The 15,542-nt window shown below is 31.7% G+C and overlaps 1 protein-coding gene and 1 long non-coding RNA gene across 2 annotated transcripts; one reads left to right on the forward strand and one right to left on the reverse strand.

Annotated features, from left to right (window-relative positions):
- Positions 1–698: 698 nt before the first annotated feature.
- On the forward strand, positions 699–4,199 carry LOC105768401 (putative receptor-like protein kinase At3g47110). The gene is made up of 2 exons (XM_012588305.2): positions 699–3,450; positions 3,535–4,199. Exons 1-2 carry the CDS (start codon positions 762–764, stop codon positions 3,930–3,932), a joined length of 3,087 nt encoding a protein of 1,028 aa, XP_012443759.1. The 5' UTR covers positions 699–761; the 3' UTR covers positions 3,933–4,199.
- Positions 4,200–9,879: 5,680 nt separating this feature from the next.
- LOC105768403 (uncharacterized) lies at positions 9,880–12,631 on the reverse strand. Its single transcript, XR_001125840.2, has 2 exons — positions 11,879–12,631; positions 9,880–11,247 (listed from the first exon to the last, which is right to left on the reverse strand). It is a non-coding gene; the product is annotated as an uncharacterized LOC105768403 (long non-coding RNA).
- Positions 12,632–15,542: the final 2,911 nt, after the last annotated feature.

The following is a 15,542-nucleotide window of genomic DNA, read 5'->3' on the forward strand; positions in this document are numbered from 1 at the left end:
TTATTTTCTTTCTTTAAATCTTCTATGGACAATATAGTCTCCTTTTCACATGGAGCTTTTGACATGCACATGACACGTTAAATTTTCCATTGAAATCATCTTTGATTGGTAGAATCCTTCTTCCTTTTTTATGTTATATATGCACATTAATAATTCTTATCTTTAATTATTTTATTGCCTTAATTTGCCACCTTTATCTCAATCATGCTCTTCTTTACTTTGTGTAGTTTAATTATTTGTATTGTTGATGAGAAATCCTTGCAACGAGAAGGAAGGTTCTGGGAATTGAATATGATTTTATATTTTCTAAATAACAGTAATACAATTTTGAATCTTTGATTAAATGGTAAAAGAGTGATGATTTCTTTGGATTTTTTTCTCAAATAATACGTTTCTTTATGTTTTTTGCCAACTTTATTGTTGTCCCCAGTCATTCTTATACAAAGGGAGAGAACAATGCTTATGCCTATTAATCTACTGAACGTCTTTGACGTTCACAACCACTTTTATGAGACTATGGAGAAATAATTTCTTAGTTTCCCACTAGCTTTGATTAAAGCATCTTTAACTAAGCTGATTTTTTTTATTAAGTTTTGTTCTTCTTGATGCTTGTTCACAATCAGTTTAATGACATAAATGAAGCATTATAAATTAAGATGATACATGGATGAATCAGATATCAACTCAACCTCCATTATTTCTTTACCTTTTGTCATCAAAACCTGCTTATTTCCCTTCGAATTCTCCATTTTCCTTTAGAAATGGAGATATTTAGCTTGAAAAACCAATGGATAAATCTTCTTTGCATTATTATATTTACCCTGCTGTCAATATCCTCCAAGCCTGCTACATTGGCATTGAGGAGCAACGAAAACGACATGCTAGCTTTGCTTTCTTTGAAGGATCAGCTTGTTGGGGATTCTCATGGAGTTTTAACTTCATGGAATGCTTCCTTCCATTGCTGTCAATGGCAAGGTGTTCAATGTGGTCGTCGGCACCAAAGGGTAGTTTCATTGAACATGAGTGGTTTGTCATTAGCCGGCTTTATATCTCCGGCTATTGGAAACTTAACCTTCCTTAGAGAAGTTGACTTCTCTTATAACAAATTGCAAGGAAGCATCCCAAGGGAAGTTGGCCACTTGAGACGACTCGTTTATTTAAGTCTAGAATACAATCATCTCAATGGTGAAATCCCTCAAGAGCTCAGCAATTGTTCTAATCTCCAAGAGATTGCCTTCAATGCCAATAACATTACTGGAGAAATCCCAGTGTCCTTGGGTGATATGAAGAATCTCATCGAACTTCATCTTGCTGGCAATCTTTTAATTGGAGGTATTCCAGATTCCCTAGGAAACATTTCCACCTTGAAAATCCTATCACTTGAACAAAATAAGCTGAAGGGAACTATACCCAGTTCTCTAGGCAAATTATCCAACTTGGAATACATGTATATTGGAACAAATAAGCTGTCCGGATCAGTTCCTCCAGTGCACAACTTTTCATCTTTGCTAGTTCTTGATGCAGCTGAAAACCAATTATCTGGGAATCTTCCGCCAGAAATAGACTGTACTTTTCCAAATCTGGAAGCGATTTTTATTGGCCTTAATCAGCTTACTGGAGAAATTCCAAGGTCAATATCCAACATATCTAGCCTGGAACTATTTGACATAGCCTTAAATGGTTTCACTGGATCAGTTCCTGAGAATATGGGAAACCTGAGGAATCTTCTAGATTTAACCATTTCAGGCAATTACCTTGGAAGTGGGAAACCAGGAGACTTGAGCTTTCTCTCATCTTTAAGCAACTGCAGCCGATTGCAATCTTTGGCTATAAATTACAATCACCTTTATGGGGTGATTCCAGATTCCATAGCCAATTTTTCAATCTGGCTTGAAGAGCTTTTTATGGGAGACAATCAGATCATCGGACACATTCCTCAAGGAATTGGCAATCTCATTAACCTGGATCTTATGGAAATGAAAGGAACTTTCATTGCTGGTGAAATTCCCATTTCCATTGGAAATCTTCAAAATCTTGAAGGATTGTACCTCGGATTTAATCATTTGTCTGGTAAAATCCCATCCTCCATTGGTAATCTCTCTCGACTATCCGATCTAAACTTATCCAATAACAAATTCGCTGGAGCAATTCCTTTATCCCTCAAGCAATGCACAAATTTGCAAAAACTAGATCTTTCCACTAACAACCTTAATGGTAGTATCCCATATCAGTTATTTGGTGCTTTTGAAAGACTGATTTATCTTAATTTGTCTCACAACTCTTTCACTGGTTCCCTTCCATCAGATATGAGAAACATGAAGAATCTTGTCGAGTTTTATGTTCATAATAACAATTTCCATGGTGAAATTCCCATGACACTTGGGGGGAGTTTAGAACTTACAACTCTCTTCATGCAAAAAAACTCATTCCATGGTACCATCCCTCAATCTTTTGCCTCCTTGAGATCTCTTGAGAACTTAGATCTTTCAAATAACAATTTGTCTGGCACCATACCACCTGAACTTCAAAAACTTCCTTTTCTAGTGAGATTAAACCTTTCTTTTAATCAACTAGAGGGTGAAGTGCCAAAAAAAGGAGTTTTTAAAAATGCCACTGGATTTTCTTTCTTCGGAAATAAAAACCTTTGTGGAGGAATTCCAAAAATACAGCTTCCCAAGTGCTTCAGTGAGAAACCAAAGGAAAAGGGAAAGGTTTTATCAACCAAAACCATTATTGCTATTATCATCAGCATTCTTCTTGGCTCTATTTTGGTTGTTCTTCTTGTTTATCATTCCTTGAGACAGAAGGCAAGAAGGGGAACATTTATGCCATCATCTTTGTTCGACAATGGCTGCTTGCGTTTATCCTACAAAGAGCTTCTTGAATGCACCCACGGTTTTGCTTCCTCCAACTTGATTGGAACTGGAAGTTTTGGCTCTGTATATAAAGGAGTTCTTTATCAACATGAAAAGCCTCTTGCTGTCAAGGTACTTAACCTTCGAAACCATAGGGCTGCAAGAAGTTTCATTGCAGAATGCAAGGCTTTAAGGAAAATTCGACATCGGAATCTTGTCAAAATTATAACTTCTTGCTCAAGCATTGATTATCAAGGCAATGAATTCAAGGCTTTAGTTTTTGAATTCATGCCTAATGGGAGTTTAGAAAGCTGGATACATGAGCAACATGATCAGTCAAGGTATTTGAACATTGCTCAAAGGTTAGACATTGCTATTGACATGGCCAATGCTATAGATTATCTTCAACATGGTTGCGGGACGATGGTTGTTCATTGCGATCTGAAGCCTTCCAATGTCCTTCTTGACGATGATATGGTTGCACACGTCGCCGATTTTGGATTGGCAAAGCTCTTGTCTACCGACACAAGCAATATTGGAAGCGATCAAACAAGTTCCTCAGTGATCAAGGGAACAACTGGCTACGTTGCCCCAGGTAAAGTCTCTAACACTGAATCAAGGGAGAAACCAAATGATTTCTATTAAAGATTTTTAAATTTTTAACGCAATATTATTGCAGAATATGGCATGAGTGGATCAGTCTCTCCAGAAGGTGATATCTATAGCTACGGTATTATGCTTTTAGAAATGATAACCGGAAGGAGACCAACATGTGATTTGTTTCACGATGGCTTAAGCCTTCATAATTTCTGCAAAATGGCACTACGAGAAGGCTTGAAGGAGATTTTTGATGTTCGTTTAGTTGAAGAAATTGGTGTAAACAGGAAGAGAATAAGAAATAAGCCGAACATGGAAGCTGAGATATGGGAATGCTTTGTTTCTTTCACTAAAATTGGAGTTTCATGCTCCACTGAAGTGGCTACTGATAGATTGAGAATTAGAGATGCCATCATTGAACTTCATGCAACCAAAGCAAGGTTGCTTCGAACCGGGTTTTATGGAAGGGACAATAGATAGGTAGCAAAAGCTGGTGAAATGAAATAGAGTAGAGTTTTGAATTTTACTGAGTGAAGTTGATTTTGGGTAAAATCAATCCGAAATGGTTAGTTCAGGTTTTGGAATTTGTGGGTCATAGTGAGTTAATTTTAAATTTCCAATGGTTTTCGATTTTAGTTAGTTTCATGTTAGTGTGGTTTTTATTGAGTTTAAAATTTAAAAAAAAAATGTTACTCATTGCTTTGCATTCACTAAGTTAGAATTAATAATTGAGATATTTCACCTTTACTCTGCATTTTCTCAAACCATTCAACTACTACTCTCATCTTCAAAAACAAAAGCATTGCAGTTCTTCCATGAAAACCAGCAAACAATAGGAAATAAGGAGCACCAATTGGTTCCCTCAATTCTGAAATCTCCACTGTTGTTTAAGTTCCACGTTAGCCATTCCTTTAATTGTAATGTGAAGAACGTGGAACTCTCTACATTTTGAACTATTGTCTTCCATATGTTTTGAGCAAAAATACAGTCTCTCAACATAAATAAAATAGACTCCAAAATGAGAATCACACCTTAAACAACAGTTATGTATTGCCATGTTTCATTGGACCCTCTCTTCATTACTCATCATTAGTCCATTAAGCAATAGTTATAAAAATTAACAGATATGTTGGGGTTCTTGACACTTCCAAACCAAGTTACAAACCTCATCTCCAGCTTCCCAATCATCTCCTACTATAGCTTTACAGGTAGCAGCAATAAAAAAAAAAAAGAAACCATTTTTATGCATCTCCACGCCAGCACATTTGTTGAATGTTGGCCAGCAATGCAGCAGCAAGAATTTTTGGTGCACAAACATGCAGCTGAAACTTTTGTTACAAGCAAGCTAGTCTAACTCAGTTGTAATTTGTTTGTTGATGTATAAAGGCTAGTTAGATGATTTGTTTATGTTTAGGTATTGATTTGGCTAATATGTTTGCAAGTTATGTTTTATAAGTTTCAATGTTGTTAGTGGGAGTAGTTACGTATTTTGTATTGTATGTAACTTAAAAAACAATCCCCTTTGAAAATTGAATCTAGTGCAAAACATATTCTAACTTCTTCTTGTTTTGGCTTCTCATTTTTATTTGTTGTCTGTTTTACTTCTTTAGAATCCATTATTTTTTGTTTTAATTGATTCTTCTCTATTTTGAATCGATTGTTTATTATTTGAATCGATTCTTTGTTGATTAACTCAATTCAAATCCCAACTAATGGTATCGAAAGCCTGTTATCTTTGAAGGCCTTTGTTCTTTGTTGTTTGTAAAGAAAGAAGGAAAGAAAGAGAAGTTGTTTTGTTGTTGTAAAACATGAGTTTTTCACCACCACTTGTATTTGGTGGTGAAAACTATCATATATGAGTAGTGAAAATGAAGATATATCTGCAAACTCATGATTTGTGGGATGTGGCTGAGACAGATAGAGAGTCACCTCTATTGAGAGCTAATCGCTCAAATTAGACAGCATAGTAATGATTGGTGTGATATTTCAAATTAGACAGTTTAATTTAAAAATTCAAGTGCAATAGTCACCATCGTTAAAATTCTTGTACTAAATTCACTGGTGTGATACTTTGAAATAAAAAGAAATTATACTTGGTAGTCATGTAAAAATAAAAATAATGTTGAATCAAATTATGAAAGTAGATGAATTAAATTAAATAACAAAACTAAAGTATATAGATTAAATCTTAAGTTTTAGCATAGTACAAGGTCAAAATTGAAATTTGACCATTAAAAAAAAACAAAAGGCAACTCCTGCCCCCCAAAAAATATGTCACGCTGGCTAATTAATAACATTAAAATTTATAGGGGCTAAATTATATTAAAAATTAAAGTATATAGATTAAATATTAAATTTAAACGTATAAGAAGGACCCAAATTAAAACTTAACCTTTTTTATGAATTGCAAAAACAAAAAGCGGGTGGGGGAGAAAGGGAACATGCGGGTGGGTTGTAAGAACAAATTAGAGTACAACCTAACAATTGTTTAGTAACAAGGAAAGCACTTAGTGTGTGTTTGATGAGGTGGAAAATAAAATAAATTTTAAGTATGTTTGGTTGAGAAAAAAAACAAGAGAATTAATTATTTGTTATCTTAATGCATAAAAATTAATTCTTCCAAATTGGAATGATGATTAGAGAAAAATGAGAGCAATGATGGATCATGGTATGAGGATAGCACATTTAAAGAAAAAGAATTTAATGAGAATAAAAAAATTGGGTGACTAACTAAAATTTTAAAATTTTTGTGAGATTAATGAAAATTTTCAAAAAGAGAGTTTAATTAAAATTTAACTAAAATTTAAGAGAGTTTAATTAAAATTTTCAAAAATATATAATTAAAAGGTATAATGTGAATTTTAAAATTTTGAGGGCTTAATTAAAATTTTCTAAAAATTTTAATGAGTGCTTAATTTCTATTTATTTGTAATATTTCTCCCATTGAGTTATGCTATTTATGTTCTTAAATCTTATTTATACTTAAACTTTATTTATTATGTATTTAGGGAATAATCGGAGAAAAGTGATATTAAAGTTTATTTTTGAAAAGTTTTCTGCGATTTAGATTTTTAATAGAATGTAGCTTCAGTATTTTCTCCGTAACTTGAGCTATAGACTTCTGTTTTGGACCCATAATATGCTGATTCGAAGGGAATTGAAAGATCTAGGTAAAGTTATTTATAGAAGAAGCCAAAAAACATCAGGAAGGAACCCAAAAACGGCCTGAAAGTTTGACATGAAAATTACCAAAAAATCTAGAAGAATTCTGTTTTATTTAACAAGGGCAGTTTTGTATTTTCTCCATTATATTATTATTTTTTCCTATAAATATACATTCTTAGGTTAGAATTTGGGAGAGTTAGACTTAGTCATTCTTAATTTTATTTTTTTATTTTTGAGTTTCTAAGCCCACTTTTCTAGTCAAAGGTTATATCAAAGTTTGGGAGCACAAGTTCAAACCTTGGAGACGATATTGTTGGGAGGGGCAACCACGAACCTCAAACATGGACCATAAAATGGACATGAAGAATACCCCAAAAAAAATGTTTGACTTAAGAAGTTCGTGACACTTATTTGTGTTTTAATTCTTCTTTAATTACAATTGCTCAAGTTTATTGAATGTCCAACCAGTATTTGATAGCTTACAATGATTGTCGAGTCAATTTGGATAATTAAATTCTAATTTTATCTAATACTAGTGACAAATTGTATAACTCGTTTATATCGTAGTTTACGTTTATGTAGTGTGGATGTGTGATATAGCTTAAATAAACTCCATTCAGGTGAGTTTGTTGGTTACAATTATGTCTCTCTCGTTCTTAATGCTATCGGTAAGTTAAACTTTAGGCGTTGAGTTACAAAATTATTTATCAATTAGAGAAGTAATTTCAAATGTGCTGCCTCTTAGATATCGAATAGGGTAAGGAGAAATTAGTTGTTTGACACTGAGTCAGCAACTGACACTTAGTTAACCTTTGACTAGACCTTTTTCCCATTGGTTTTTCTAAAACTTTTAATTAATTGTTACTTTCAGTTGAAGCCTTAAATTTAAATTTAGTTTTTGATTTAATAAAATCCCCGTCCATTTTACTTTTATTGTTTTGTTTGAAGAAATAAATTTATTATCGATCTCTATGGATGTCGCTTTCTATTAATCTCATACTTTTAGGTAGGCTTTTATTTTTGTAGGTCTTGACAGCCTAACAAATTTTAAGGGAGAAATTAAAATTTCCCAATTCTGTTTTGGCTATCACAACGGTCTGCCTCAGAATAAGAGAGAGATTTATATGTTAGTTCAAAATTATATATTTTTCAAATATTTTATTTTCTTTTACTTTCAATTTTTTACTTTACCAACCACACTATAAAAAAAAAATTATGTTATCCTTTTAAATTTTTACTCCAAATTTTCAATTTTCTTTCCACTCTACCAAACAAAATCTTAAAGCAACCCTAGGTTGTGCATAATATGGATGATGGAAAAGAATGACATAATTTGCGATTGTTCAAATACATGAGCAACGTATAACTAAGAGAAATAGAAGCTTAATTTAGTAAAAGCAGAACCAAACATAAGATCACACACAAATATGCTTTGTTACTTAAAATCAGAAGCACCACAAGAATCGTGGCGTGCGGTCTATTTCAAATATGACCCATTCTATGCATTCTCGCTTCAACTGTAGAAGGGATCTTATGTTTATACGTTAAACCAAGCATTAAACAATAATATGAATAAAGTCTATACCATCCAGCAGTAGTTTGCAACACAGTCCATCAGTCATAGAACAAGCACTTCAGAGCAAAGCTCAAAAGCCTCTCATTGATTAGAAACAACAATAGTTAAATCACGTATGGCTAAGAAATCAAGAACAGAGCCATGTTATTTGCTTGATTTACATAGCCCACTTATTCATTACCTGTCAGCAAGCACATAACCTTGCAAATAATAATATAATCATAAGAGCAGCCAATAAAGAATAATATTTTCTCAAGTTTCATTAACTTGCTTTAGTTTTTCCAGATCTTCAACATTTCCAACAAAAGTTCAGACAATCCCAATTCCATAGCCATTAATCCTAACTCTTGTAAGATCGCAGAAGCTTTAATCCCAATTCCATAGCCATTAATCCTAACTCTTGTAAGATCGCAGAAGCTTTAATCTAAGCAAAACAAGAAATTCCAACTCACAAAAAAATTGTACAATATCCTTTGCCCTGTGTGTGGAAACTGCTTACTTCAAAGCATCAACAATTAATACATAACCTTGGCCTTCCAACCCAGGTTGTCTAGTCTTCAATCTGTCAAGCCAACAAATAAAAAATAAAAAAACAAGTTAAAAGAAATCCTCACAAGTCACAACCTGTCTACAAAACGAAGTCACAATAAGCCTATCATATTGTCCACTGTGCAAAGGTAACAACTATTCTATTATAGGATTTGATGAATTACTCCCTTTACTATCAAATAAATCAATTTAAATTTTGTATTACTAAAAAAATTAAATTAAATTAAATTAGAATAAAATTAACATTTATTATTTCAATTTAAAAAACATTTATTATTTCAAAAATATCTTTTATTGTTGAATAAGTAATTTTGGACGCATACTATATACATTCCATTCTCATCATGGGGAAATAATTTTGGAAGTTTTCCCAATGTTAGGGTTGTCGATGAACATTTATCAGTAATATGATTCAACAACACTTAGGGCACGTTTAGTTCGCTGTAATAGAATAGAACTGTAATGGAATAGAGGCGTAATAGTAATTCAATTGTTTGGTTGAATGGAATGTAATAGAACTGTAATAGTATTCTTGTGTTTAGTTGAATGGAATGATGTTGTAATAGCATAAGGAAAAAAACTAAAATGACTAGAATACCCTTAGCAGAATTTTTTTTAAGTAGATGATTATTGTTATTGTTATTAAATTTTAATAAAATTATTATTAAATATATTTTATTAAAATAATAATAAATAATTTAATCATATTTTAACATAATTATTATTAAATATAATTTAATAAAATAATATACAATTTAATAACATTCTTAATATAATTATTATATGAATTAAAAATCATAATATATAATATTATTAAAATAATATATAATCTATTTTATTATTTTTAAACTGCACTACAATTTAATGTGCTAAAAGCAGAAAAAAGTTAAAAAATTATTTTAAGGGTTAAAATGAATAATTAATTTATAAGAGATCAAATTATAATTTTATCATTATATTAATTTATGATTTCATAAAATTTAAAAGGTTTTATGACAAATTTACCAGTCAAGTCTTCATGACTTTATTATTGATATAAATTGAATTTATTCAAGGAATACCTTTGCATAATATCTATATGAGGAATATATTAAATCCAATCAATTATAAAACTTACAAAATTATATTTCAACAAAATTATCAGAAATTCATTAAAAATAGCACATAGAATTATTAACATTTAAACATGGATCTTTTAAGAATTTTTTATATAAAAATCTCAAAAATATTGAATAGACCTACACTAGATACATCATACATACCCTACTCAACACCTACAATCGAATGAATCCAAATAACATAAATCGTAGATGGTGCAGATTATGTTGAACCCAGATAACAGCTTTATTCAAAGTATACTTTGTATCCACGCCATCAATCTCTTCCTTCGTTTCAGCTTCATTGAGAGACTTTGATATTGATTCGAATAACTGCTTAGTCAAAGTATACTTTTCACTGTTATCAATCTTCAGACATTCCTCATCGTAAATTTTCCTTTCGTGCATCTGAAGCACACTATTACGCTTCTGAAAGAGCAACCACATTTGTCTAATTCTTTTATAATCCAAAGTACCTGAAAATAATGCAGTAAATAGAACTTGTTCTTGGAAGTCACACATTCAGTATACCATCACAGTATAGAGACCATTATTATGGCTCAGCCATTGATCAAGGCATCTGAGCCACTCTTGACTCTTGGCACATAAGCAAAAATTTAATAAAAAACTTACCTTATGAAATCCATCATTCCTGAAATTATAGAAATTTAATGATACAAAAGAACATCAATGACAAATTTACAGCTCACTTGCAAAAAGAGTTGGGGCACATAATTTATAAATTTCACCTAGATTTGATGAAATGAACAAAAATTCCTACTTACACACAGCCTGGAATGTATTACCACCAAGATTTGATTAGTCAAAGCACACATATAATGATCACCATGATCCAATAATATATAACCAGCTTCAGACCAGAAATAATTACCAAAAATTGATATAACTACCAAGAACCATGGAAAAACTCAAGCAAGCCATTAACCTCATGCAATAAATAATGAAAAAAATGCAACAAATAATTCCTACAAAATTAATTATGGAAAAACCTCATCTATAGATATAAGGAGGGGAAACAACTTTCAGTAAAAGAATTAGCACAAATAGTGTTTAAAGATGCCACAGCAAGGAACAAGGATGAAAGCATTTGGAACCTTAATAATTATATCCCTATGATAATACTTATAGAAAGAAAATGAACTCTGTATGTCTGGTGTATCTTTGACAGGGCGAGGGGATTTTTAATTGGAATAGCCTGTAAAAATCAAATATCATAAAATGAACTCTTTCTAAAAGTTCCTGGATTTTCTTCCTGATCTAAATTTCTTCCAAGTCTAAACCTCCATCATTTCATTAAGACACATTCAAGAATACAATACCTCCTTAAAAACAACATGTTCTTTCAGAAAAAGCCGATAGTGTTGCACCTGAGGAACATCAACATCATCTGCATACAAGGAAGAAAGTGTCTTCAGTCTTAATGAAACCATGGTATAAACTATCAAGCAAATAATCAATTCTGGGGCATGTAGACAAGAACATCATATGAACACTAAGCAGAAAATCCAAAATTTAACAAAATGCGGCAGATACTAAATGGTGAACCAACATGCAGCTCAGAAAAGTAACCAAGTTTGAAGCAACAAACACAGGTTTAAACAGGCTTCACCTAATTACCAATGAAAGATGGATTGCTCTGCCTAAAGATTCATGTAAAAATTTACTTGAATTATCAATTACTTGCAAAAGCTTACATTTATTCCTCAATAACAACATAAAATTTCACATTATCAAAACTTACCATGATAATCCTGGCAGTTCCGTGAAAGTTTTAGACTATTAAGTTATTATGTAGAAACTAAAACTCTAGTTACAGATATAGTAGGTCATAATTTAGAAACTGAATTAAAAAAAACGCAAAGAACCATGCACTTGAAAAGAGAAAGCAAACAAGCAGGAAACATAGGAACTCTCAGAAAATCCCAAAATATAACAAAGTTATTTGCATAAAGAAGTATCGTGCCAATAATATAAGTAAATTTTCAAATTAGACATTGAATTCAATCAACAATAGTCACCAATAATAAATCCCGCATTGCTTATTGCTTATTGCTTTTGTGGATCCTTCACAAAACTTACTCGAAGTTGAAACACCTATCATTTCAACAATTACCCAACAATGTAAAACTATCAAATTAACAACAAGAAGAAGAATCAAAGGAAGAAGAAGATAAAGAAGAGAACTTATAGCCCATAAATATCAACTGCTCGAACCCAGAACTGAAATGAACGATGCCAAGGTCTTAAATGAAGGGAAACCTTATCTTGAATCGCTTTGAAATCAAAACCAGAATGTAATGTGTTCTTCAATTAAGTCTGGATTTTTTTTCTTGCTGAAGATTTTGCCCTTAATTGGGAAATTTCTACGATCTCGATTGCTACGAGGAAAAGATTGAAAAAATTGGTGAGGGGCAATGGCGTTTAGGGCTTTATAAATGGAGAAGGTAATGAACGTAGAGGCTGTAGTTGAAACTGCAGAAAGGATGATGATGAAAAATGAGGCTAAAAATGAAAAAGAAAGAAGGTAATCTCTCAGCATTCCTACTGTGCTCTGAATGGCAATAAGAAGGCAAACAGAAACAGTAGCAGCAGATGGGGAAATAAGAAGGAAAAAAAGGGAAACGCAGAGATGGAAAGGAAAGGAGAAGATGAAGCTGAGGGCAAAAATTGAAAATAGGGAAAAAAAAATAGAACACGGGATTGAATGGATATTTAGAGGTAAAGGAAATGAATGGCTATTCAGCCTTTTCCTATAATAGGGAGGGAATGGATTCAGGCTGTAATACCATTACAGCCAATCAAACTAATTTTTGGTGGTGGCCCACTGAATTGGGGGATGCATTCCTATTCCCCCAATCAAACATGCCCTTAGTCATAGTTTTCAAGGTTTGAATTAATGAGGTAAAAGTATTTTGGAGTCCGCACTAGAAGTCAGACTGTATTTTATTTTTTAATTAAAAAATAAGTAAATTCGTCCTTGAACATTATATTAAAGATTAAATTGGTCTTTTTTGTTAAAAAATTCATCAATTCATCCATTTGTACTGTTAAAAACTAGAGTGATTGAAGAAATAACTAGACAGTAACATGTGACATGCTATGTGTACCTCATGTTGACATTCAGGGACCAATTTTTAATGATAGAAATGAGAGAAATTTTTAATAGAATGACTATTTTACTCTTTGATCTAATGTACAGGGACTGATTTGCTCATATTTTGAGTAGAGAGAGTAAAATGCAATCTAACTTTTAGTATAAGGACCTCAATGATACTTTTATCGATTTTGGATATGGTTTAACACACAAAAACAAGTACATGATGCAATGACATTTTCACTCGTACGCAAAAGCATATAATAAAAGTTGCAACATAACTATAATTAGCTAAGTTATTAGTTGGAACTATGGACAAAGATGTATCATTTTGCTTCACAACTCCATTAAAACAAGAAGCTCAATTATCAATGCAGTTGTTTTTAATAAAAAATAATAAACATAAAAAACAAGTGAATCACACTAAATTTGATCATTACATAGGCAAAATTAGAAAATAAAAAAGAACTAAAAATTGAAATCGACAACCATGTTTTTACCTGCATTTAGTTGATATATTGAAAATCTTCATTTTCCATTTTGCATTCATGTCCCGTTTGGGTATGGATATAAAAATATGATACTCCAAATATATGAAAAAACCTTTAAAAAATTAAATAAACTCGCATTAGACAAAAATTATATCAGACACTAGATCAAAAAAATCTTAGCAACATAGGCCTCCACCTATTGATTTATGTAACATGACTTTGAAAGATGCCCTAAAATCATCCATTCTTTCATGTAACGTGTGGTAGTTGACTCCCAACCCACCTCCAATTCCAATTTATATTCTTGCTGAAAATTGGATTTCGAATCGCATCTTGCTCAACCGACTGGGGTGTCTTCAAAAAACAATTGAAGAAGAAATTAAAACTGAAATTTTAATCTCATGTCATCAAGGAAAAATAAGAAACACATATATTCTTTATAAAGTGATATTTTCCTATAATTTACAAGATCAGTTAAGTAATTTAAGTAAAATTTTAGCATGTTATGCCTTTTTTTTGTAATTGTTGTAACTACTTAGAATAAAGTAGGATTAAAGGGTTGCAGGATCGATACATTTGTTTTGCAATGCACAAATTCCTGTGAAGCAATGAAGAAACTAGTAGTCAACTTAGGGTAATCTCTTACTGTCAAAACTCTCAATGCTAACAATACAAAATGATATCCTTTGGGACAGAAGTGAATGAGGCCTGGTAGTTCTTCAAGTGATAACCATTCTAATTTATCAAAATTCATCTCCTTTTCAGCTGACACTTCCACTTCATCTTCTAATTCGAATATTTCTTCCAATTTAGAGTTCATTTTCAATTTCAGACATTCAAGTTTTGGAAGAACAGGAACATATCCAAAAGGAAAGAGGCTTTTCAAATTTCCACAATTTCTAACTATGATATTAGTCAAATTTGGAAAGCATATAGGTCGGAGGCCAGTATCACCATTTGATGATGATGAAGAAGAAACTTGGTCCTTGGCTAAAATGAGTCGTCCTATTTCCTCACACCCCTCGATGAAAAGATTCACCAAATGCAATAAACTGTGAGCTGTTGTAGGTGAAAATATACATCTTAACTTCTTGCAATCTCTCAACTTTAGAGTTGTAAGGTTCTCAAGGGTTACAACTTGAGCAAAATCATTCCATATAATCCTCACTTCAAATAAATTCTTCAAGTCCAATTCTTTTATCCTTGAGAACGAGTACCTACCTTGAACTTGAAATACTTCTTCATGATTCCCAACTACTATACAATCTTCATTCAATACAGGGACATCAGTTTTCCATATGATTCCCATGTTACTAATAACCAATCCCTATATACACACAGAAATCCCAACAAATGTCTTAAAAACACACTAGCGTAAATGTTACCCATAAGTGTTTATATTTTACATATTCCAAGTAGTAATGTATACTACTTCTCTAATTTCATTACCACATATATCTTTTGTTTTTTTAAAAGGATATATTTTAAAATTTAAACCCTAAAATTTAAACCAAATTATTTAATCATGGGAGGCCAATTCTTGATTTTACATTTTATTTAAAGAGTGAACAATGGGACTCACGTGCAAATTAAGTATAAAGGGGGAATGAATTATCGCATGAATTAAGCAATATATTGATTTATGAATAGATCCATTTTAGCACTTGAATTTGGATTCCATCAGAATTTATCGTCGTGACACTTTAAAATTGTTCTATATCTTAAAATTTTAAAATATATTTTTAATTTTCAGGTGATGACGTGTACAATTTAAAGTAATATGTCATTAAAATTTTATATTTTTCAAAATAAAAATTGAATCTAATTAAAGTAAATTTCATTATTTAATCCATATATTAACCCAAAAAGGAACTCTTATTTTTGTTTCTTTAAATCTTCTATGGACAATAGTCTCCTTTTCACATGGAGCTTTTGATATGCACATGACACGTAAAATTTTCCATTGAAATCATCTTTGATTGGTAGAATCCTTCCCCTTTTTTTTTGTTATATATGCACATTAATAATTCTTATCTTTGATTATTTTATTGTCTTAATTGGCCACCTTTATCTCAATCATGCTCTTCTTTATTTTGT

The sequence above is a fragment of the Gossypium raimondii genome, chromosome 5 (genome assembly GCF_025698545.1).
Source record: "Gossypium raimondii isolate GPD5lz chromosome 5, ASM2569854v1, whole genome shotgun sequence".
NCBI classification, from domain to species: Eukaryota; Viridiplantae; Streptophyta; class Magnoliopsida; order Malvales; family Malvaceae; genus Gossypium; species Gossypium raimondii.